The 23,731-nt window shown below is 38.3% G+C and overlaps 2 protein-coding genes across 3 annotated transcripts in view; both read left to right on the forward strand.

Moving 5' to 3' along the window:
* Positions 1 to 17,443, forward strand: part of LOC129248025 (peroxisomal acyl-coenzyme A oxidase 3) — a 38,812-nt gene extending 21,369 nt beyond the window's left edge. For both annotated transcript variants that reach the window (XM_054887432.1, XM_054887431.1), the window contains exons 2-6: positions 11,302 to 11,453; positions 11,521 to 12,444; positions 14,638 to 14,763; positions 15,995 to 16,337; positions 16,406 to 17,443. In XM_054887432.1, coding sequence (XP_054743407.1) covers positions 11,319 to 11,453; positions 11,521 to 12,444; positions 14,638 to 14,763; positions 15,995 to 16,337; positions 16,406 to 16,956 — 2,079 coding nt within the window. In that variant the 5' untranslated portion in view covers positions 11,302 to 11,318 and the 3' untranslated portion in view covers positions 16,957 to 17,443. The remainder of the gene's footprint in view (positions 1 to 11,301; positions 11,454 to 11,520; positions 12,445 to 14,637; positions 14,764 to 15,994; positions 16,338 to 16,405) is intronic.
* A 4,473-nt stretch (positions 17,444 to 21,916) lies between these two features.
* Positions 21,917 to 23,360, forward strand: LOC129247590 (peroxisomal acyl-coenzyme A oxidase 3-like). Its single transcript, XM_054886769.1, has 2 exons — positions 21,917 to 22,254; positions 22,323 to 23,360. The coding sequence occupies exons 1-2, from the start codon at positions 21,963 to 21,965 to the stop codon at positions 22,871 to 22,873; spliced, it is 843 nt and encodes a 280-aa protein (XP_054742744.1). The 5' UTR covers positions 21,917 to 21,962; the 3' UTR covers positions 22,874 to 23,360.
* Positions 23,361 to 23,731: the final 371 nt, after the last annotated feature.

Here is a 23,731-nt window from a genome sequence, read left to right on the forward strand (position 1 = left end):
ACGTATGCATATTTATCGGGGGTTTTTCAAGGAATTTGATTTGTCACAATACGGTGCAAATAATATAAGTAATAAACACACTAAAGGTAACAAAGAATTGCGTGTTTATGCATAACAGAAGTCAGGCGTATATGATCACGCCATCAGTGGAGGTTCTTCTAGAACTCACTCACCTTTTCACATTCATATCCAATCCCAAGCGAAGAGGGCTTTCCTAAGAACAACTAAAGCTACCATTGACTCAGGCGTTCATAAAAATCACAGAAGTTTGACAGTCTTGCTGAACTAACGCCTGAGCTCTCTATGCCACGAGACATGATGCTGCGGATGTTAAGTTTTTTCAAACGCTTCAAAACTGAACTGGACAAAAAAAATACTGGAGTAGGGATATCTAAAACCTAAAATATAAACCAGAGCATGGTAATATGGTACATGGACGGATAACTTATTGAGGAAGGTGCATAGGCAAGTGTCTGCGCGTTGGATAAAACAAACTCTGAAGCTCTATATAAGAATGCAAATATATTTCAAGTGAAAGTTTACGCAATAGAAAGAGGCGCGCTCTTTAATCTAGAAAGCAACTAGAGCAACAGAAGCATAGCTATCTGTACTGATAACCAGGTAGCAATCAAGGTTTTCAAATCTTTCCAGTTGAGCTGAATATCTTAAGCCAAAACAAACAGGTACTTATCCTATGGGCTCCAGGGCACATAGGAATTATTGAGAATGAGACGCGAGTTAAATTAGCGAGGAAAGGGGCTAAATCCAGCACCATCTTGTGGCCTAGCAAAGGGTAACTTCCGCTCTTTTTCAGGAAGTAGAGGAAAGACAAAGAAGATCGCACTGGGGCAATTGACCGGATTTATCGCATTAAAAATCAAAAATAGGTAGATTTAACCTAAACCGATTATATGAAACTAAAGAAAATAATTTTAGAATCATATCAAGAGTTCTAACATTCTAATTATCATCTTAATAACTTGGAAATGGCCGCCGTAGTAGAATTTGTTGGTACGTGAATACCATTCGGAATTCAGAGAGAACGTAGGTTCGAATCTTGGTGAAGCGCCAAAATGAAGAAATAGGTTCTTCTAATAGCGGTCGTCCCTCGGTCGGTTTAAAACTGTAGGTCCCTCCATTTGTCGAAAAACATAGAGACGTATGCCACAAAAAGAAGACGGAGTTCGGGCAAACACCCAAAAAGGGTGTACACGCCAATTATATATATATATTATATTATATATATATATATTATATTATATTATATATATATATATATTATATATCTAATCTAATGGTACTTGCAGCTTCTGTAGGGAGGAAAATGAAGCCGCCAAACATGTGCGGGCAATGCGCTCAGAACCACAAACACCGAACATATTTTACCAGAAAGACAGATGAAGAGAGAAGGGGACACAACTGATCTTTCAGGTCGCTGTGCGAAATCTCCTAAGAATAGTTAGTAATAATATTAAATAAGGTGTTGATTTGGATAATATTAAGACTAAGCAGACTAAGACTAGAAAGAAAAATTTCTTGAGATCTACTAGGTTGTTCAATAAATTTTGCGTTCGATAAGAAAAACACAACTTTATGGTTTGAAATGCATTTTATTATTCAGTATAGCCTTCCTGAACATCAATGCACTTATTCCAATGAGATTCGATTTCCGAAGTGAGAATCTAGAAGGGCTGCAAAATACGCTTCCACAGCTGTTATGACCTCATCATTTGATGAGAAACGCATTCCATGCATGCATTTTTTTAGGTCTGGAAACAGTTGAAAGTCGCTAGGGGCCAAATCTGGTGAATACGGCGGATGCTCCAACAATACGAGCTGTAATTAATGGATTTTAGCCATTGTCAAAATGCTCTTGTGGTACGGTGCGTTGTCTTGATGAAAATTAATTTTTTCTTTGTTTGCAAATTGGGTATTTTTTCATAATTTTTTTTATTCAGCTGGTCTAATATTCAGAATTTATTGCTTCACCAACTTGCAAGTAATCCTCGAACAAAATTCCTTTCGCATCGCAAAAAACTGATGCTAACACCTTCTTGACCGATTTTTGGGCTCGAACTCGTTTCGTAGCCTAACAACCAAGTTCGCACCATCCTTTAGCTTCTTGATTTTATTTAAAAGCATGGTATTAGACCCAAGCCTCACCTATAGGTATGAATCGATGCACAAAATCCATTTTATCCTTTCAAAAATGCTCTAAATGTTGATGAGAAAGTCGCATTCGAATGTGTTGTTGTCCCATTGTTAGCGAAAGCGGCACCCTTTTTACTCACAGCTTTACTTCAGTAAAAATATTGCTTACTCTACCCAATGATATACCTAGGGTTTATACTAAGTCTCTTGCAGTCACTCGACGAGTTTTCATGTTTTTTTCCACGATTTCTGATTTCTTTCTTGACGTGGATCGTCTTCAAGGCTTGTACGACCACGTTTAAATTCAGCAACCCATCTTTCTATTGTACTAATAGATAGCAAAAAGTCCTTATATACTTTCAAAATTCGTTCATAAATTTCAATTGCTTAGGTAGGTAGGTAGGTAAGGTGGTTGTCGTAAGACACACTTAGACCTTCGGCAGGTCCATTGTGATACCACTGGAGCTTATCCTTACTCTACGTGTTCCTTTTCAAACCATCCGGTTGCTTTAATAAACGAGCAGAGCTTCGTTAGTTTTAGATGGGCTACGTCCGCTACATCGGTTAGAAATGCTGTATCGAGAGTGCGCAGCCTTCTCATAGCTAGGCTTTCACACTCAGATAAAAGGTGTCTGACTGTTTCCTCTTCTTCTGTATTAAGACAGCCTCTACAGAAATCGAAGTAAGAGAGTCCTAACCTTCTAGCGTGGCTGCCTATTAAACAATGACCAGTTAAAACACCTATCATTTTTCTTATAGATCCTCTGTTGAATCTTAGCAAGATCTTCGATCGACCGCTGTTCCAGTTTGGCCATGTCTGTCTGCTTAGTTCGCATGTTGTGAGGTTTTGCCAGCTTGTATTTACCTTTTTGATGGTTTCCCTGTCTATAAGTAATTTAAAAGTGGCTATGGGCATGGGTATCAGCGCCTTATCCGGTTCGAGATCGAGCGTTGTACCGGTTCTTGCAAGTTCATCCGCCTTACAGTTTTCTGCGATGTTCCTGTGGCCTGGTATCCAGATAAGGTGCACCTTGTAGCACTTAGATACGTCATCTAGTAGTTTAAAACATTCTAGAACTGTTTTTGACGAGTGCGTTTTTGATTCCAGCGCTTTTATTGCTGCTTGACTGTCCGAGTAAATGAAGACTTCATTTGCGGATAATACTCTCGTTTTTATTTCTTTAAGTCCCTCTTTTATGGCAGTGACTTCCGCCTGAAATACACTGCAATGATCAGGTAAGCGAAATGATTGGCATAAGTCATTTATCTTAACAATGAGCCCGTGCTTAAAAATTGATAAAAATTCAATCAGTACACGAAAATACAGTGACAGGTCGGTACTAAATGAAACTTTACATACGTTCATATGAAGAATGTACCAACACAACAAAAAAAAAAAAAAATAGACTAGTAGCAATGCGCTCTCTTATTGAACCGCAAAACTTATTGAATAACCTAGTATCAACTTAGGTTGGCGTTGAGATGGCAGATAATCACTGTGGCGCAAACTGCTGGGTAAATACTGAAATACGTTGTCATGCAGCAATTATAGGCACGAGTATATCCATAAATATTTACAATTTGGAATTTGTGCTTTACAAACATAATAAAGATTAAAAATTATTTTACTTTCAATTTGGATGTTTATATACATATGTATCTGGATAGGCTCGTGCACATACATACATGCTTGTGTACATAACTTTGATAGTTTCAGGCTTTCGCTTTTTCGAACAATAAAAATCAAATCTTATCTAGGCAGAGTAAACATTTTTACGAGCTAATATGTAATTGTGCTTTTTTTATATATAAATAATTAGTTTTTAATATCTTTGACGTGCGCATACGCGTTCTCGTACAAGCACTTAAGGTTTCAATCCAAATAATTTGCTTATAATCAGAATTGCTAATATTCAACATATTTCATTGGCTGCAGGCGTCTAAAATTTAGATATACAGGGTATTCGGTGGCAGAATTAGGAATTAAAAGTTAAATTAAAAAAGAATAGCCAATGAGTACAAAGAAGACAAGTGTGGATTTTTTTTTTAACATGATTCTCTCTAAATCTTGACGTTACTGCGGATACAATTTTGGAACCTGGCCTTCGTACGCCGTGCCACTCGTTGGAGAAGTGATGCCATTTGCCTCACAAACCCTGCGTAACTGCTAGGCTACTATGGCCGCAAATAAATAAGAAAAGGACAAAGAAGCTGCTAAGAGAGGTCTCGAAGATTGTGGCTTGCATAACCCGTCTTTAGTTATTTGGTAGGCATTCCTTCAGACTAGGAGTTTTCTCTGATGAATGTTGTAGAAACTGTAAAGCAGACGAAGAGGAAGAAAAAGTTGAGCACTTCCTTTGAAATTGTCCAGCTGTAGGTGAAATTAGAGCAGGATTTCTAGGCAGATACTTTTTAATTCTTTTACGGAACTGTCTGACATGCGATTGGCATAAATCCTGCGATTCATGAAAGCCAAAAAATGGTTTCATGAAGAAAAATAAATAAGGTCCCCGTGTCGCACAGTGGTATCACAATCGTACGGAACGACTACCACTATAATCTAACCTAACTCACCTCAAGAACGCTATTTTCTTTTAGTGCTGAGATGGTCGCTGGGCTTGTTTCATAGACTTTTCTTGTAAGATACCTTCACCCAAAAAAAGCACATAGGGGTTAGATCGCGCGATAGGGTGGCTGGTATATGTAGATCGCTAAAAATGCGCAGTTCAAAATGTGAATATCTTCCGATTTTTTTACTCCTTATAATTGTAGATATTGAATTTCTGTGTAATTTGCGTTATTTCTTTGATAATACGGAAATAGAAGAATATATTTTTGCAAAAATAACAGTTTTATTAGGTCGTCCAGTAAAAGTAATCATAATTATATGATATTGTGTGAAAGTCCGTTATTTCTATGTAAAGGGGGATCAATTTGGAGGTGTCGGTTTTTAAAATGAAATAAAACAACGAAAACTCAAATTGATTGGGCAATCTTTATTATTTTTGTGTAGAACTATTCATAACATTTAGTTTTTAAAGATAATCCCTTTCAAATGTTGGTCTCAACTGCGCTGTAATTCGGACATCCGTAAACACTGATTTTTAATGACTAGCTGGAGGACTTCGGTCGGGATCTCGGGAATAACTTTAGTAATGTTGGCTTCCAATGACTCTAACTTTACATACCCCCACAAATAAAAGTCCAAAAGTCTGATATTACATGATCTTGGTGGACAATCTACTGGTCCGGGACGAGAGATAATTTGCTCACCGAAACGACGACGCAGTAAATCCATTGTTTCACGGGCTGTAATGGCAAGTAGCACCGTCTTGTTGGCGCTGAATGTTGTGGATATCAAGGGCTTCAAAAAGTCGTTTATCATGGCGCGATAGTATTAGTGTTCGGCATTTACTATTACATTGGCGCCAGCCTCGTCTATGAAGAAGTATGGGTAGCTGATTCCTCCAGCCCGTAGGCCGCACCTAACGGTGTATGTAATGGCCATTAAGCCAAAAACGTACGACGGTTATGTACACCATAAGTTGGCCTGAGCGCGCAATGAACACTTTTCACAGAGCGTCGTCTTTGAGGCGTAAGTCTTTCTATCATGAAATATCAATTAATACTGAAAAAAAAAAAAATGTGTTTAGTTCGGCAGTAGTCACGCGTGATCTGTCCAAAAAACCCTATTGGAAAAAATGCCTCCAATCTGATCACCCTTTACAAAGCTGGTGTATATTTGCTATGTGATATTTTGCTCCCGGGCCTTCACTGCACCAAAACTAATATTTTTCTGTCTATATAAATAAGTAGATAGATAAGCTCGTACAATACATTCGTGAGCAAATACGGAAACAAAAGTCATTCATTAACGACTGAATGAAATAGTCGTTAAATAAGTCTTTTCCATGCATATCTATAACTTTTATACTGCATTTTTATAAAGCAAAACTATTCACAGGAATTCTTGAATGACTTCTTTTACTAATATCGTTTTTCAGAGTCAATATTTGTGTAACGACATACCGTATTTGGATAATAAATATACATACATATGTATGTGTGTATATTAACATAAATATTTGTTTATTCCGAGTTGTGCTATGACAACAAATACGCAGATTGAACAAACTCGGATTACAAAAATCCATAAGAATGAAAATGCATACATATATGCAGGTGCAAATATATACATACATGTGTAAGTAGAGATGTGGCTCGTTAAGTATCCTATTGTTGACATTTGATTGCTTGGAAATGCCTAAGTCAACAATGACTGTTGTATTGTATTTATTTTCGTCTGCCAGCCCCATTGCAATAAAAAATTAATGGGGCTCACACTCATCAAAGTAAATGTACGCCCGTATCAGCTGACATGTTGAAACTAATGATATTCCCATGTAAATCAATTCTCACCACCGTTCCGTTCCGTAGTATCGTAGATCGTCGTGTCATCGTGTCAGCTGATGTGGGCGTACGTTTACGTTGGTGAGTGTGAGCACCATGATTCTTTTAAGGCAACCGTCGGAAGCGGTAGGGAAAGTAATCAGAAGAGATTGTAAAGCATCGGGTATTTTTTTAGCTCCACAATAATTTAATTTGTTTCTTTATAGAAACATAATTCATTAACGAAGAACATAATAATCCAAGTTTTATACCTTTTTCAAAATTTATGAAAAAAACAAAAAAGAAATGTCCTACGTTCGTTAATGCAAATGCGCACCATCTTCAGGGGAAACAATTTTGAAAAGTCAATGAAAGTTTTGAGCGCCTTCAAACTTGCATTTTGTTGTACTAAAATTTAATGGGTCATACAACTTTTTTTTTTTTAATTCTGATTAAAAATGTTGAAACTTTGATGAAAATTTGTCCAATTTTTGTAAACTTTTTCCAAACTTTGATTATTATGGTCTTTGTTCTAGAATGAACTATATCTTTATAAAAAAATACTACAAATTTAAAAATAAGTAGTAAGTAGTTAAAACTTGTCAATACCTGGTACCTTTACAAATATAATAATGTCGGGGTGCATAGTATTTTGATTGTTGCTTCTTAAACAAAGAATATTTACTGAGAAGCTAAATGAGTGGTAATTTAATTATCACCAAGATTTATTTTTTTAAATATACCAATAACCCACAAAAAAAAATTTTGGACTGAAAAACAAGATACCAGAATTAAGCAGAAACTGTGTAAATATGTTATCCGATTTTGGTTCCAAACAAAGGTTGCAAAGCAAGCGGCCATCTATCGAATGTTGTGTTCCATACCTTCACTCTCCTTTATCTTATATCGGGTGTATTTTTGGCTGCATGCGAACTATCGGCGTAAGCGCCAATCAAGAAGGAGACGATTAGAAATATCGATATCGATAGCTATGGTTTGACAGCTGAAATGGCAAACTGTGTTGACATTTATGTTTAGCAAAGTTTGGTAAGTCATCATGAATTGTTTACCGCCAGAACATTGCCTCCAAAATGTGGAAATTTACTTAAAAAAAAAATCTGCTTGCAAAGTTCATAGAGCACTGCTGACATCATCTGTTCTTATTTCTTTCGAAATGAGGGAGGAGGTGCCGTTACCGCGAATAGCAAGCACTATCGAACCGTGCTGACCGAATTTTCGATTCCAAAAATTAATCAGTTAAAGATCAACGGCATTTGATTCCAACAAGACTGCGCACCTTGCCATACAAAACGCTTAACAATCTATTTATTGCAAAATCAATTTGGTGACAATTTTCTTTCCAGAAGTGGTTCTGTTCACTGAATTTAACGCCTCTGAATTACTTTTTATGGAGCTATGTTGAGTCATTGGTTTATGCCGACAAACCAGCTACTTTTGAAGCATTAGAAGCCAATATTCAAGTCACCATTGACGCCATACGGTCAGATTTATGGGAAAAAGTAGCCAACAATTGGACTGATCTGATGGGCCATCTAATTCGTAGACGCGATGCGCATATGCCGGATATCATATTCAAAAAATAAATGTCATGAAATTATCTTCAAAATGTTCCTGTTTTGTATTATCATTGTAAATTCTCGAGTTCTTAAAAAAACACCCATTATTTTTCGAAAAAAAAAAATTATTTCTACTTATAGTAAACTTTCAGAAACTACTTTTTGTTTGTTCATAATGCAATAAAAAATCTGATTATTATGCAATGTCTTGCAGTGGCGGCAAGCAAAAATAGAAAAAAAAATATTATAGAAAAATTGGGAAAACAGTTAATTAGTCCTTGGGAATTTTTATAGAAAGTCCATATTGTGCATTGCTGATGAAAAATTTGTGAGTCGAACGATGTATTGTTTTGAAATTTTCGGAAATTTTTCTTTGGAGTAACTTGATTTTTTTATTCATGCCTAAGAATACAGGTACGAGTATAGTGGGTCATCACAAATTGTAGGAAATGCTCGGCCAAATGTCCAACACTGTATAAAATCTATACATACTTTAGTATATGAGCCTTTTTCTTTGAAACTGCTGTAAGTGTATTTTATTTTATAAGGCGATATTTAAGGCCTTACATTTGAACCCTTTAAAAAATATGGATACATGTTTTTACATTAGATTCAATAATGTTTCAGTTCAACAATAAAATAAAAAAAATAAATTATAATAAAATAAAAAGGCTCTATTGCATCATTTACTCTTCAATCAAAATTATTTAAACTCTTCTTCTTCTTGATGGACGCGATAACCGCTTAAGCGATTTCGGCGCGCTAGCCGTTTCTTTCTCGTGCTAACCGGCGCCAGTTGGAAACACCAAAGTCCTTATCCACCTGATCTTTCCAACGTAGATGAGACCTTCCTCTTCCTCTGCTACCGCCAGTTGGTACCGCATTGAATACTTTCAGAGAGGCTGATTGGCTACTCATCTGAGTATTAACTGTCAAGAAAGTAAATATTTAATCCGATACCATTGCGGTAATTAGGTCCCTCGACGCAATGATGGTGCATTCGAAACTAGTCAGGGAATACCTGGCTTAACTTTCGATTGCATCCGAATTTTTTGACACAAGGCAGATGAGCTGGCAGACAAGGTACCTGTGAGGTAATTTCCCAGCGAAAAGAGAGCGTTCGAGGGATCTTCTGATGTTGACAATATCTCAGTTCTCGAATTTCGTGAATGCGTGAGCGAGGCGAGGTATGCATGTTGTGAGATGTGGAATTATTTTGAATCATTTTTTCGTCAGTTGTATGGAGGATGAGATGGAATCATCTTATCTTAGCGTCTTCTTTATAGCTGCCCTGCCCTCGCTGGACTAAGATTTAGACATCTTGGCTCTGACTCTTTGCTCCGCCTTCTGATAAAGAAGGCCTTGATATCAAAAATCTGATGAACTTCATCAGCAGTATAAAGCGTTTAGCACAATCGTTCGTAATCCACACATGTATACTCAACCTCACCTCCTTCCCCCGTACCGCCTCCTCTCTCTCCTATCGCCTATCGGTATTCCGCTATCTTACTTCCTTCGCAATCGAATCACAAAGGATGACTTTGATTTCTTCGTGCAAGTGTGCCCACTCTTTGGGCAACCAATTTAACCTAACCTAACCCTAGCCCACCGTAGCCGAATGGGTTGGTGCGTGACTACCATTCGGAATTCTCAGAGAGAACGTAGGTTCGAATCTCGGTGAAACACTAAAATTAAGAAAAACATTTTTTTCTCGGCAGGCAATGGCAAACCTCCGAGTATATTTCTGCCATGAAAAAGCTCCTCATAAAAAATATCTGCCGTTCGGAGTCGGCTTGAAACTGTAGGACCCTCCATTTGTGAAACAACATCAAGACGCACACCACAAATAGGAGGAGGAGCTCGGCCAAACACTCAGAAATGGCGTACGCGCCAATTATATATATATAACCCTAGCCCACATGTCTTCAACTAATTCACTTCTTCACCGCTATTTTTTTTCGTTTTTTAGAATCGCATCTTCTTAGGGCTTTGCACAAAGCGAATTTATTAGAGGTGGTATCGGTAAATCAGCTGATTTATTTTTTTCTTTCGTCATGTCCATGTAGCTGTCAGCTCAGAGTGAAACAAGGCGAATTCATTCTTTGTTTTCTACTTTGCCTACACATTTCTTTGACAATCAAAGGTACAAAATATTGTTGTTGGTCTAGTGCCAGCACCATTAATGAATGTGCCTTGGTTTTGTAGAAACAAAATCAGCTTATTTCATTTCATGCAAAATAAACTTTTTATATTTTCGACATTGTTTAATGACAAAGCAATATATATTTTTTTCTTATAGTTCTCTTGATACTTCCAAAATTTATGGTCGATAATTTTTACGCCTTTCTTGGGGAACTGAAGAACTTTAAGCCAATTTCAAATTTCTATTTTGGCCAGTGCATATATCGCTGTAGGTTATATCGCGTTGTTACATTTTCGAAACTCCGGGAAACTGTAAAAATGTTTATGTCATTTACAATGTTGCCACACATATAAAAATGCACTATTGAAATTACACACCTTTCAAAGTAATTATTTTTATAGCTTCAATAACTACGATCATTTGTAATGATGGAAACAATGAAAATTTTAACATTTTTTGTTTTTGGAAAAGTTTATATATAGAAAGTTCATAGTAAATTATATTCATTTTTATCATTAACTTATTTTTTGTAAAAATGGACTTACTCCACTTTCATATGCACAAACCAAAAAAGTTTTTATGTAAGAATTGCTGTTGATGCCTCACCAAAATGTGGCGTGATAAAGTACCTGAGAATCAAGGTGGACTTTAACTCTGCCGTATAAACTGTATATACCAGATACCTTGTATGATAGCATTTTAGTTGGTTTTTAATTTCACACGCAAACTTCAAAATTGCTATTTTCCATTGCTTGTATTTAAATAGAGTTTGTTTACCTCAGCCTTAAATTCCATCGATTTATAGCACTTCTAAGTCTGCCAATGGTTTCGCATTTCATACACACTGCACTCCCACGCACATGGGTTCGTATGTATGTGCATATGCAAGCATGTAAGTGCATGTATGCACACGCACAAAAGTCACACGATTACTACTTTACTTACATTTTCTCCCGCCACGACTTGTCTCCTCTTCAGTATACTAGTTGGTTGCCTTTTAACTTTGATAAAATGCGCATTACATAGAGTTGTTCATTTCAGTTCCAAAAGCCGGCGATATGAGCCAGATCCCGGATACTTCATTCATACCGGATCTTCCAAAAGGACCGCTGTGTAGATATCGCAATCGCGCCAAATTCGATTGGAAGCAGCTTAAATTGATATTTGAAAGAGAACAGGATTTGCGGATAAAGGTTGGTAATATTTTTTATTTAATTGCTGGCAATATTAAAAACGAAATTATGAATTTTCATTCTGCAGTATAAAGTATGGAAAATCCTAGAGAGCGATCCACTTTTTTCGAAGCCCAAGACTACACTGCCTGCCGATGAGCAGAAGCACCTCTGTGCTATGCAAGTAAATCGCATGCCACATCTAGATCTCATCCCGAAAGAGATCGAACAGAAGAGTTTCGGTGAGAAGACCAAATATTTGATGAGCATAAATGAGGCTTTACACACATACTGTCCGAGTTTGTCGGTAAAAATCGCCTTGGGTGTAGGACTCTTCAACAATGCAATGCGCGCTATGGGTACCGAACGCCATAAGAAGTATTACGATGCGGCTTGGAATCGTGAGCTGATAACATGTTTGGCTATTACCGAGTTGGCGCATGGTAGTAATACGAAAAACATACGCACAACTGCTACATACGATCCCAGCACACAGGAATTCATTATCAATACACCAGACTTTGAGGCGGCGAAATGCTGGGTTGGTAATTTGGGCAAAACAGCAACCATCGCCATGACGTTTGCCAATTTATATACGGCGGATGGTGAAAACCATGGACTGCACGGCTTTTTGATTCCAATACGCGACCCGAATACTCTGCAAGCATATCCAGGCGTGTTGGTTGGAGATATTGGCGAAAAGATTGGTCTAAATGGCATAGATAATGGTTTTGTAATGTTTTCGAATTACCGCATACCACGCGAAAATCTGCTCAACCGCACTGGTGATGTGACACCTGAGGGAGTGTACGAAAGCGTTTTTTCTGAGCCCGGTAAAGTGCTGGGTGCTGCCTTGGAATCCTTTTCTGCGGGTCGTATTGGAATCATGCAGGAATCAGCGAATACGCTTGCAAGCGCAGCCGTGATTGCAGTGCGATATGCCGCACTGAGAAAACAGTTTGGGCCTGAAAAAGACGGACCAGAAGTGGCGATCATAGAATATCAGCTTCAAGTGAGTACAGACATGCAAAGGTATATAACGGGTGGGTTTTCAAGATACATAAGTGCATTTTTACAAATAAAACTCAAAAGAATGGAAGATATTTTCAATATCTGGGATCGGTACGACAATTCAATTTAAATGACCTAAGAAGTCACACATACATACATTCCTTGAAATGATTCGGTTATAAAAACTTTGTCCCAATAACGCGTTGAAAATGTTGCTTCCATCTTCAGTTTTAAAGAAGTTTTCACCAATAATGCCCCTGGCATGAAACCACAGTAAAAAATGACCTAATGACCTTTCTTAGATGCCATTGGATCTTTGATCTACATTTGCAAGCCTCGGGAGAATAGTTTTCATTCCAAATATACAGAAATTGCGTTATTCACCTACGCGATAAGCCCAAAATAAGCCCCTTCCCTAAATATGATTCCACGGTAAATTTCCATGATTTATAAACTTTAAAAGGGAGCGAGTCTGTGGGAATTATATTTAATGAAGTCGGAGTTGAAGAGTTGAAAAACCAGAGATGCAGACAGATGACTATGTACGCTTTGCTTGGGAAATGAATATATGCTGTAATTATCGAGAGAGTCTATCTACACCGCTTATAAAGTCTTATTACGAAAGCTGAGGAACTGAAACCCGCAATTAACTATCATAATTAATTAGCCATTTCGTTTAGGCCAGGCAAATCCACCATAGACTAACATTCACCGTACTTGAAATCCTGGAAGATACCCTGGACAAAAAAATTAAATTCGAAGCATGATAGAGTATCAGGTTTCGCCATCCGAAGCAAAATTGTGAGAATAATTGCGGTTGCTACTTCACCGGGGACTCGGCAGCAAATTGGGTCCGCTCATTTCACACGTATTCACTCGTCCAATCAGCAGTTGTTCAGACGGTAACGAAGTAACATTTGCGGAGGTTGTGTTGATTTTTTCTTCATTTCACCAACACGATTTCAGTTTTTTTTTTGTAAACAAACAGCTGCCATAAGCAAAGAGCCGATTCCTACAAAATTGCTGAGAGTCGGTTAACAGTCTGATGTTGGTCACACGTCTGCATTCTGTGCATCGTAAGTCAAGTCACTAAATATACGATGCCCAGTCTAAGCTTGGTATTTCTGAGGAATGTTTGCGGCTATACAAAATGATGAACTCTCATCAGCGATCATAAGTCCCAACAATATTGATAAGAACCACCATGTAAATCTAACTTCCTTGTATAAGAACCTCTCTGAGTGGTACGAAACCAAGCGAAGCTTCAGATAGTTTAACTTACTTTCGTATGAATTTTTCAATTCGATATCAGAAAACGTTCGTACTATGCACCAGAACGGCTTTCTTCAGTAGAGAGTAGGAATCAAGAGGAGTTGTACTAGTCTCAAGCGAGGATAAAAAATGATCTCCTAATAATAAGCCTATGTCACGTCGCTACAAGTAGCTATAACTTTGATGTTGCGAGGGACTTTTTCTAATTAGGAACCGGCATAAATACCACCAAAAATATAAGCCTTCATTTCAAGCCTAGAATAGATCTTGATAACAGTTGGCACCCTTGTTGGACGAAAAAAATCTACACATTAAAGGTCTGCTTTTTTGCCGGAACGCACACAATGTCAAAAAAAAGAAGCATTTTCAGGGAGCATTCAAGAGAACTCTTCTTCGATGGATTTATGGCTCTGAGCACAGCCAATAATAGGAATCAGTTCTACAAGAAACAAGAATTGGATCAGCGATATGTATGCAATTTACATAAAGAGCGATGGTCCTGTCTAGAAAGCTGCAGAGCTGCAAAGTATTTTGTGACAAATCCGAACAGAAAATGGTGGAACTTTCCTCTAAGTCTAGGTAGAAAAGACGTTCGGTTTATGATCGGTATTATTAGAGAACACAATAGACACCACCATTGGAATCATTGAGGACCCGATTTATATGTCTTGCTTAGAGGATCCGGATAGCACAGAGAATTTTCTCTGCAAGTGCACTGCCTTTGCTAGAATTTTGTGTTCCAATGTTATGAGAATGAGAAGCTGGAAAATTCTCACAGAACTAGCTATCTCTGTCTCTGTCTCTGTCTCTATTCTATCCTCTATTTTCTATACGTTTAATAAGAATACTCGCTATGTACCTGTATGTATCTCTAAAATATATTTCCTTATTAAAATTTCAAAATTAATTTATGACAATTTAGCAATGGCGAATATTCCCCTATCTTGCGGCTGCTGGTGTACTGAAAGTTGCTGTGGCGGAGTTGACCGATATTTACCTCGAAATTATTGAAAGGTCGCAGAAGGATTCAAACGGATTTGAGTTGTTGGTAAGTTGAACATTTCATTAACTAGGCCTTTAATAACCCTTTAATTTTCATCATTCACTGTATCATTTAAGTTGAGGGTAAACAAATTTTTGCTTAGAACGGGCAAGTCTAGCTTTGGCTTGCAATGCAATGTTTCATTAACGTTTTCTTTAGTGCTTTACATCTAAGTCCATTTTGTTCTTTACTTGCACTATTCAATAAATATAATTAATTTAATTGTGAACTAATTTTGCTGTTTAGAATACTTTTTCGGTTACATTTCCAATATAAATTGAATTCGCCGTAGCCGAATGGGTTGGCGCGTTACTACCGTTTGAAAGTGCACAGCTTCGAAGCTCCTTGCATGAAACACCAAATGATAGAAAAAGTTTTTTCAAATAGCAGTCGTCACTCGGAAGGCAAAGGCTAACCACCGACTGTATTTCTGCCATGACAGAGTTTCTCGTAATAAACCATCTGCTGTTTGGATTCGGCTTAAAATTATAGGTCCCTCCATTTGTACAACAATATCAAGACGCATCCCACAAATTGGACGTGGAGCTCGGCCAAACACGCAATAGAGGGTGTATATAAGGATTAATTACAAGTATGAAGTCATTTTCGTAAAACGTTTTGTTTTATTAACAAAAATCATTTTACAAAACTCTGAATTACTCATTTTTTTTAGGAAATCGAGTATAACTTTATGGCTACGCGATATTGAATAAGCCTTGATTTTGATGTAGAGTTTTCCTTAGATTAGTTAGATGAGGAAGGGGTGATCTCGCACTATCTGTGACATTTTCTGCTATATCCAGGCATATTTTTACTATTTTAGATGGACAATTTTCTATTGAATAGGAAGATGTCAGTTCTTGCGGAAATCAGGGATCTTAATTTTTGAAAATTACACACTGGTTTTAGGAGAGATAAGCACATATTTCACCCGCGGCATCACAATGGATTATGAGCCTAAGTGTGTCACAGAGTACAACCGCTTCAATCTAAGCTAAATTAGTTAGGCTGATTTGGACTTGCTTAGTCTTCATGCGCAACTAAGTAGCTTGTGGAAGTGGGTCATACAACTTTAGGTAACGAAATGGGTCCGTGCTGCACCTTTTCTGGCTTAGACGTTTTTTGTTTGGCTTTATTTCATGAATTTAATTACATTTGGTTTTATTTCTTTCATACGATTATATATAGTACCTACGACTTAAGCATTTGGTTTAATGAACTATTCTCCAAATTACAGACCCAAATTGTTTCGGAAATTCACGCTGTTATTTCCTCTTCGAAACCACTGATGACATGGACAGCGAGAGATGCAATTCAGGAAGCGCGAGAAGCTTGTGGAGGTCATGGCTATTTGAAAGCCTCCAAGCTGGGCGATCTGCGCAACGATCACGATCCGAGTGTCACCTACGAAGGCGATAACAACGTGCTCGGCCAACAAGCTTCCAACTGGCTTCTGCGTCAATGGAACGGCACCATTGAAAGCCCAGTGGGCACTGCAAATTTCTTAAAAAATCGAGGCGACATTCTCCAACACACCTACGAGAATATCTTGCGTGAAAGTCCAATCGAATCTATGGATTGTGAGTGAAATGTGGATAACTGTATTATATATTGTACTGAATTTCATTCTACTTTCCACTTTTTTTAGTTGTCCTTCATTGCTACGAATGGATGCTATGCTACCTAGTGGATAAGACGTCAAAACGCGTGGCCCAGGATATAAAAGCGGGCGCACACCGCTTCGATGCGCGCAACAATTCGCAGGTTTATGGTGCGCGGGACTTGTCGTTGGCCTATGCCGAATACTTTGCCTTGAGTCGTTTCAGGCAACGTTTTCGTCGATTGAACGTTAACACCGAACTATCACAGGTGCTAGAACTCCTTTTCGCTGTCTACTCCATGTGGTGTATTGATCGTCACATGACCACGTTCTACGTGGGGGGATTTGCAAAATCGGCATCTTTTGCGGAAGCGGTACGTGCACGTTTGCTTTCTAAATGTAGCGAACTCAAGGAATCGTCAGTATCGGTGGCGGACGCTTTGGCACCACCCGATTTCGCATTGAATTCGGTCATTGCCAAATCCGATGGACTTTTGTACGAGAATCTACAAAGTGAATTTATGACCAATAAGGGCGCATTTGAGCGGCCTTCTTGGTGGAAAGATATTATTATTCCTCAAGTGAAGTCGAAGCTTTAAAAGAACTCCCGAATGGGGATAAGCAAATACATACTAAATATGCGAGTATATTGCATTTTCCTAGTGTAGATCCTTTTTACGAAACAAGTAACTGTACTGTATTGCAATGTAATGTGTGCGTGAATCTAGGAGGTGATTGTGTCTGTGTAGAAACTATTGTAAAACTGATAATAATAATTATAGTGATGTCTATGATAACGGTACGTGCTAATATTTTTGTGGCTTCACATTTTTACATATGGAATCGATTTGATATGAGAATTTACCAAGTAAATAAATATGTATGTCATTCATAGTGCATAAACATACAAATATGTACATATATTTATCTAATTAAATTTACATTACCGCTGATGTATTTCGTAAAACAATTTTTGTAACATACCTGTGTTGGAATTGTTATTACCGTTAGTGAATGCGGCTGAAAAATACGTATTCTGTATCTGTTAAACCTTTAAATCCATTAAAGATTTTAACCGAAATGAAATTGTGTTCTTTATTTAATTTTGAGAAAGTCATCATTTTGAATATTTTTGACCCCACAAGTGGCTCACACAACATACATAAAAGACATGCCATACATTGAGCATTGGGGTGTAAAGTGGTTTTAGAAATCTGTGGAAGCAGCTATCTGCAATCTTTTAAACCTTCCCAAATGTCTTGTTTTTCGTCTGTCATTTATCAACAATATTCAGTTCATTGTTTGTTACGTTTTATACAACAATGCATTTTCGTCGCTCTTAAAAATGTCGAATTTCGTGTCTTCAAACTACAATTTACGGACATCGTTGATTTTCTGTTATCAATTGATGAAAAACGCTTCTCAAGCTCATCAAACGCTTATAGAAGCTTATGGTGGATATGCTCTAAGTAGAGCACAGTGCTGGAGAACGAGGACCGTGGCCGGCCACCGAAAAAGTTTGAGGACGCCGAATTGCAAGCATTGTTGGATGAAGATGTTGGTCAAACGCAAGAAATGATGGCAGAACAATTGGGAGTGATCCAAAAAACCATTTCCAAACGTTTGAAAGACATGGGCTTGATTTTAAAGGCCGGAAGATGAGTGCCGCATGAACTAACTGAAAGGCAGCAAGAGAACCGAAAAGCCACTTGTGAAATGCTGCTCTCCCGGTTCAAAAGGAAGTTACGGGTGCATCGAATCGTTACGGGTGATGAAAACTGGGTGTATTTCTCCAGTCCCAAGCGTAAAGGATCGTATGGTCCGCCCGGCCACAAGTCAAAAACAACGGCCAAACCAAATCGCTTCGACCGCAATGCAATGCTGTGTGTTTTCTGGGATCAGCGTGGTATGATTTGGTACGAGCTATTAAAACAAGGTGAAACAGTTGCCGGTGCACGCTACTAACGACAATTGGCCGATTTGAATAGCGCTATATACCGAAAACGCCCAGAATATGCCGATGGCGTCAGAAAGAAATTTTTCTTGATGACAATGCACCACATCGAATAAGAGCGACCCGGGAATTGGTGGAGACGTACGATTGGGAACCGCTGGTGTATGCGGCTTACTCACCAGACTTGGCGCCTTCCGATTATCATGGATGGGCCACGCACTTTCCGAGCAGCGCTTCAATTCTCACGAAAAAGCCAAAAAATGGCTCGATGATTGGTTTGCGGCCAAAGGCGGCCAATTTTTTTGCCGCGGCATCCACAAATTGCCTGAGAGATGGGAAAAATGTGTTGCTAGCGATGGCTATTATTTTGAAGATTCAATTTGTAACCATTTTTTGTTAATTAACGTTTGAAATTGAATAAAAGTCTCATTTCATAGGTATATACCTGGTATAAACCTATTCAATTTCTATTCTCACCTCCATATCGTACACCTTGATAACCTGGGTTTGGAGTTTAGAATTTGCGTTCATATGGAAATATTTAGTTCTATTACTGAAAACTCAATAAAACGTTCAAATCGATACTAGGCCGTATGTTCCATTCGGGACAGAAGGAATGCGGGATGATAGAGTATTTATGGGATAAATAAAAAGACCGCATACCACCTTTATTTTTTTATTTAAAAAGTTCAGAGAACAACCGTCAGGTGACGCTCTAAATCAACTGATAACAACACTTCAGATGAAATTGTGGGCCCATCGAGGATGATGAACGTATTGGTAGGTCGTCGACATTGATAACTGATGAAAACATCAATAAAGTGAAAGAAAAGTTGATCAATTACCGCTAATTTACATTCATATAGCTGGCAGAGGACTTCAACATTGTTTATGGATCTGTTCAGAACATTAAAGTAAATGATTTGGGCTTGCGTCGTGATGGGTTTGCAAAGTTGGTCTCAATAGACTTGAATTTCATGCAAAACAGGGACTGCGTTGATATCGAGCATGTGAAGGCACCCTGCACGACACTAACCACCTTTTCATATGCCCCATCAAACCCACTCATCTATCACTTTAGCACGCACCCATCCAACCCACTCTCCCTCTGGACCCAACCTGTCGAAACAGCAAGTTTCCTGGGCCTACTGTTAGATGAGCTAGACGGAGACGACCGGTGATTTACACTACACTGACAGGGCTATGTATACTGCTACAACAACATATCGTCAAAGACATGATTTCCGAGGATGAATCCGGCTCAACATGCATCAAACCCGGTACTACTGGAGACGACTATGTACGGTACTATGCTTACGACACGCAATCCAGACACCAGGCGAGAGAGTGGACAGGTCCGAATGAAATAAGACTAAGAACCATCTTATTTTCAGTTCAAAGCGATGTTCAAAGGCATTCTACACCATGAATTTATGGCAGAAGGTCAGACAGTTTGGGCATTTTTGAGACGTTTACGTGAAGCAATTCGCCAAAAAAGAAAGGATTTTTGGGAAAAGAAATCGTGGATTTTTCTCCATGACAACACACCGTCGCACATCCCAACATTATCCATTAATTTGTGACAAAGAACGAAACTAATACCATTAAAATACCGCAGCTATCGAATACACCTGTGATATTTTATTCTGTTTGACCGAGTCGAAAGTCCACACGTTTTAACAGTTAAAAGCAAATAGTGGAAAAATCGAAGAAAACTCTGATGACTATACTGAAAATAGATTTCTAGAAATGTTTCGAGTGCTGGATAAAACGCTGTGCGTTGCAGTTGATGAGGAGTACTTTGAAGGCGATCATTTTCTGAATATATTCTGTAACTTTTTGTTCAAGGTGGTATGTAAAAAAACATATAACTACAAACAGGAACCGAAGAATGATGGATAATTTAGAGCGTGAGTGGAATCAATCACTGGTGCTGCTCGCGTTCGGTTTTGTCGGAAAATGGGCGTCGAGAAGCCATCTAAGAGACTCGCTGCTCGTCGTCCAACACCCTGATCCGACCTCAGGCAGCCAATGGGTGTGGAGTTCCTCGAGACCGATCGCTGATTGATGAGCATGAAACAAAAGGGGAAAAATTTAAACATATTTTAGCATATTTCCTAAATTACTGTAGTTGCCGTAGCCGAATGATTGACTACTATTCGGAAGTGTACATGTTCGAATCTCCGTGCATGAAACACCAAATGATAGAAATTGTTTTTTTTTATAGCGCTCGCCCCACAATAGACAATAGCAAACCTGCGAGGGAATTCTGCCATGAAAAAGGTCCTCATTAACAAAAAACCATTTACCGTTCGGAGTCGGCTTAATACTGTAAGTCCCTCCATTTGTGAAACCACATCAAGACGCACATGCAGATAGGAGGAGAAGCTGGGCTAAAGAGCCAGTAAAGGGTGTAAGAGCCAATTATGTATATATGTATTTAACTAGAGTTGAGGTTTTTGTTATCAGTATTAAGCGTTTTTTGATACTTTTGCTTCAAAGCAAATTAAAATTGCCAAATCAAAAACTTGCTTGCAAAGAAATATTGCTGGAAAATCCGAAAGAAAAGTGATTAGACAGATGCCAACAAAATTAATCACGCGCTTATTATTATTGCTGTAATAATTTTTTCAAAAATTAGCAAAGACAATTGAACATCGTTTTACCATTTTAATATTCCCTTAAATATGTAGATGTCATAAATATCCAAAATTATCCCGGAAGAAAAAAAAAGAAGTGGCTAGCAAATACGAACAACATTTTATATTTAATGGCTCGGGCGTTGTTGAAAGTGAGTCACTTTCCGAAGAGCCAATTCATAATGAAAATCAATAAAATGTGAATTTATCATTTGAGTCTTCGTTTATAGGACGAGAAATTAGTGAAAGCGCAAATATGAAACTGGAATTGTCTGTATCTATAAGTAGGTCGTCTCGAGATGTAAATATGAAAGGTATGTAGGTAGGTGAAATGGTTGAAGTACCACTATGGCATTCCTTAAGTAGACCAAAAAAGCCGTTTTGATACTTTTATAAGATCTTGAACAGGCAGATATTTACAGCCAGCCAGAGCTGTTGATATAATGGAGAAGATTGATGGGATTTAGGTTGGCGCACTGCCCCAGGCCGTCGAAAAAAAAGCACCCAGTGTCCTTAATTGTCCAACTGCCGAACACAGACATTTACAGAGAAAATGCTCAACAGTCTCCTTCTCTGAAAGGTCTCCACAGCTTTTGCAATGGGGATTAAAAGTTAAACTTAAGTTTTCTGCGTGCGGGCCGATCGTTTAATGACCGGTAAACACAGCTACGAGTTTGGAAATTGAATGGTATGGGGAACTTTCTGAGTTCTCAGTCTATTGTACTGAGGCCACAGGGGTTTCCATCTTTTCTGCGCTTTGCTGAGAAATATTATGTTGAGCAATACGCCTTTAACAACAGTCAGGGGGATGCCCATGTGCTGCACCTTTTCTGGCTTAGACGTTTTTTGTTTGGCTTTATTTCATGAATTTAATTACATTTGGTTTTATTTCTTTCATACGATTATATATAGTACCTACGACTTAAGCATTTGGTTTAATGAACTATTCTCCAAATTACAGACCCAAATTGTTTCGGAAATTCACGCTGTTATTTCCTCTTCGAAACCACTGATGACATGGACAGCGAGAGATGCAATTCAGGAAGCGCGAGAAGCTTGTGGAGGTCATGGCTATTTGAAAGCCTCCAAGCTGGGCGATCTGCGCAACGATCACGATCCGAGTGTCACCTACGAAGGCGATAACAACGTGCTCGGCCAACAAGCTTCCAACTGGCTTCTGCGTCAATGGAACGGCACCATTGAAAGCCCAGTGGGCACTGCAAATTTCTTAAAAAATCGAGGCGACATTCTCCAACACACCTACGAGAATATCTTGCGTGAAAGTCCAATCGAATCTATGGATTGTGAGTGAAATGTGGATAACTGTATTATATATTGTACTGAATTTCATTCTACTTTCCACTTTTTTTAGTTGTCCTTCATTGCTACGAATGGATGCTATGCTACCTAGTGGATAAGACGTCAAAACGCGTGGCCCAGGATATAAAAGCGGGCGCACACCGCTTCGATGCGCGCAACAATTCGCAGGTTTATGGTGCGCGGGACTTGTCGTTGGCCTATGCCGAATACTTTGCCTTGAGTCGTTTCAGGCAACGTTTTCGTCGATTGAACGTTAACACCGAACTATCACAGGTGCTAGAACTCCTTTTCGCTGTCTACTCCATGTGGTGTATTGATCGTCACATGACCACGTTCTACGTGGGGGGATTTGCAAAATCGGCATCTTTTGCGGAAGCGGTACGTGCACGTTTGCTTTCTAAATGTAGCGAACTCAAGGAATCGTCAGTATCGGTGGCGGACGCTTTGGCACCACCCGATTTCGCATTGAATTCGGTCATTGCCAAATCCGATGGACTTTTGTACGAGAATCTACAAAGTGAATTTATGACCAATAAGGGCGCATTTGAGCGGCCTTCTTGGTGGAAAGATATTATTATTCCTCAAGTGAAGTCGAAGCTTTAAAAGAACTCCCGAATGGGGATAAGCAAATACATACTAAATATGCGAGTATATTGCATTTTCCTAGTGTAGATCCTTTTTACGAAACAAGTAACTGTACTGTATTGCAATGTAATGTGTGCGTGAATCTAGGAGGTGATTGTGTCTGTGTAGAAACTATTGTAAAACTGATAATAATAATTATAGTGATGTCTATGATAACGGTACGTGCTAATATTTTTGTGGCTTCACATTTTTACATATGGAATCGATTTGATATGAGAATTTACCAAGTAAATAAATATGTATGTCATTCATAGTGCATAAACATACAAATATGTACATATATTTATCTAATTAAATTTACATTACCGCTGATGTATTTCGTAAAACAATTTTTGTAACATACCTGTGTTGGAATTGTTATTACCGTTAGTGAATGCGGCTGAAAAATACGTATTCTGTATCTGTTAAACCTTTAAATCCATTAAAGATTTTAACCGAAATGAAATTGTGTTCTTTATTTAATTTTGAGAAAGTCATCATTTTGAATATTTTTGACCCCACAAGTGGCTCACACAACATACATAAAAGACATGCCATACATTGAGCATTGGGGTGTAAAGTGGTTTTAGAAATCTGTGGAAGCAGCTATCTGCAATCTTTTAAACCTTCCCAAATGTCTTGTTTTTCGTCTGTCATTTATCAACAATATTCAGTTCATTGTTTGTTACGTTTTATACAACAATGCATTTTCGTCGCTCTTAAAAATGTCGAATTTCGTGTCTTCAAACTACAATTTACGGACATCGTTGATTTTCTGTTATCAATTGATGAAAAACGCTTCTCAAGCTCATCAAACGCTTATAGAAGCTTATGGTG

The sequence above is a fragment of the Anastrepha obliqua genome, chromosome 5 (genome assembly GCF_027943255.1).
Source record: "Anastrepha obliqua isolate idAnaObli1 chromosome 5, idAnaObli1_1.0, whole genome shotgun sequence".
Taxonomy (NCBI): Eukaryota; Metazoa; Arthropoda; class Insecta; order Diptera; family Tephritidae; genus Anastrepha; species Anastrepha obliqua.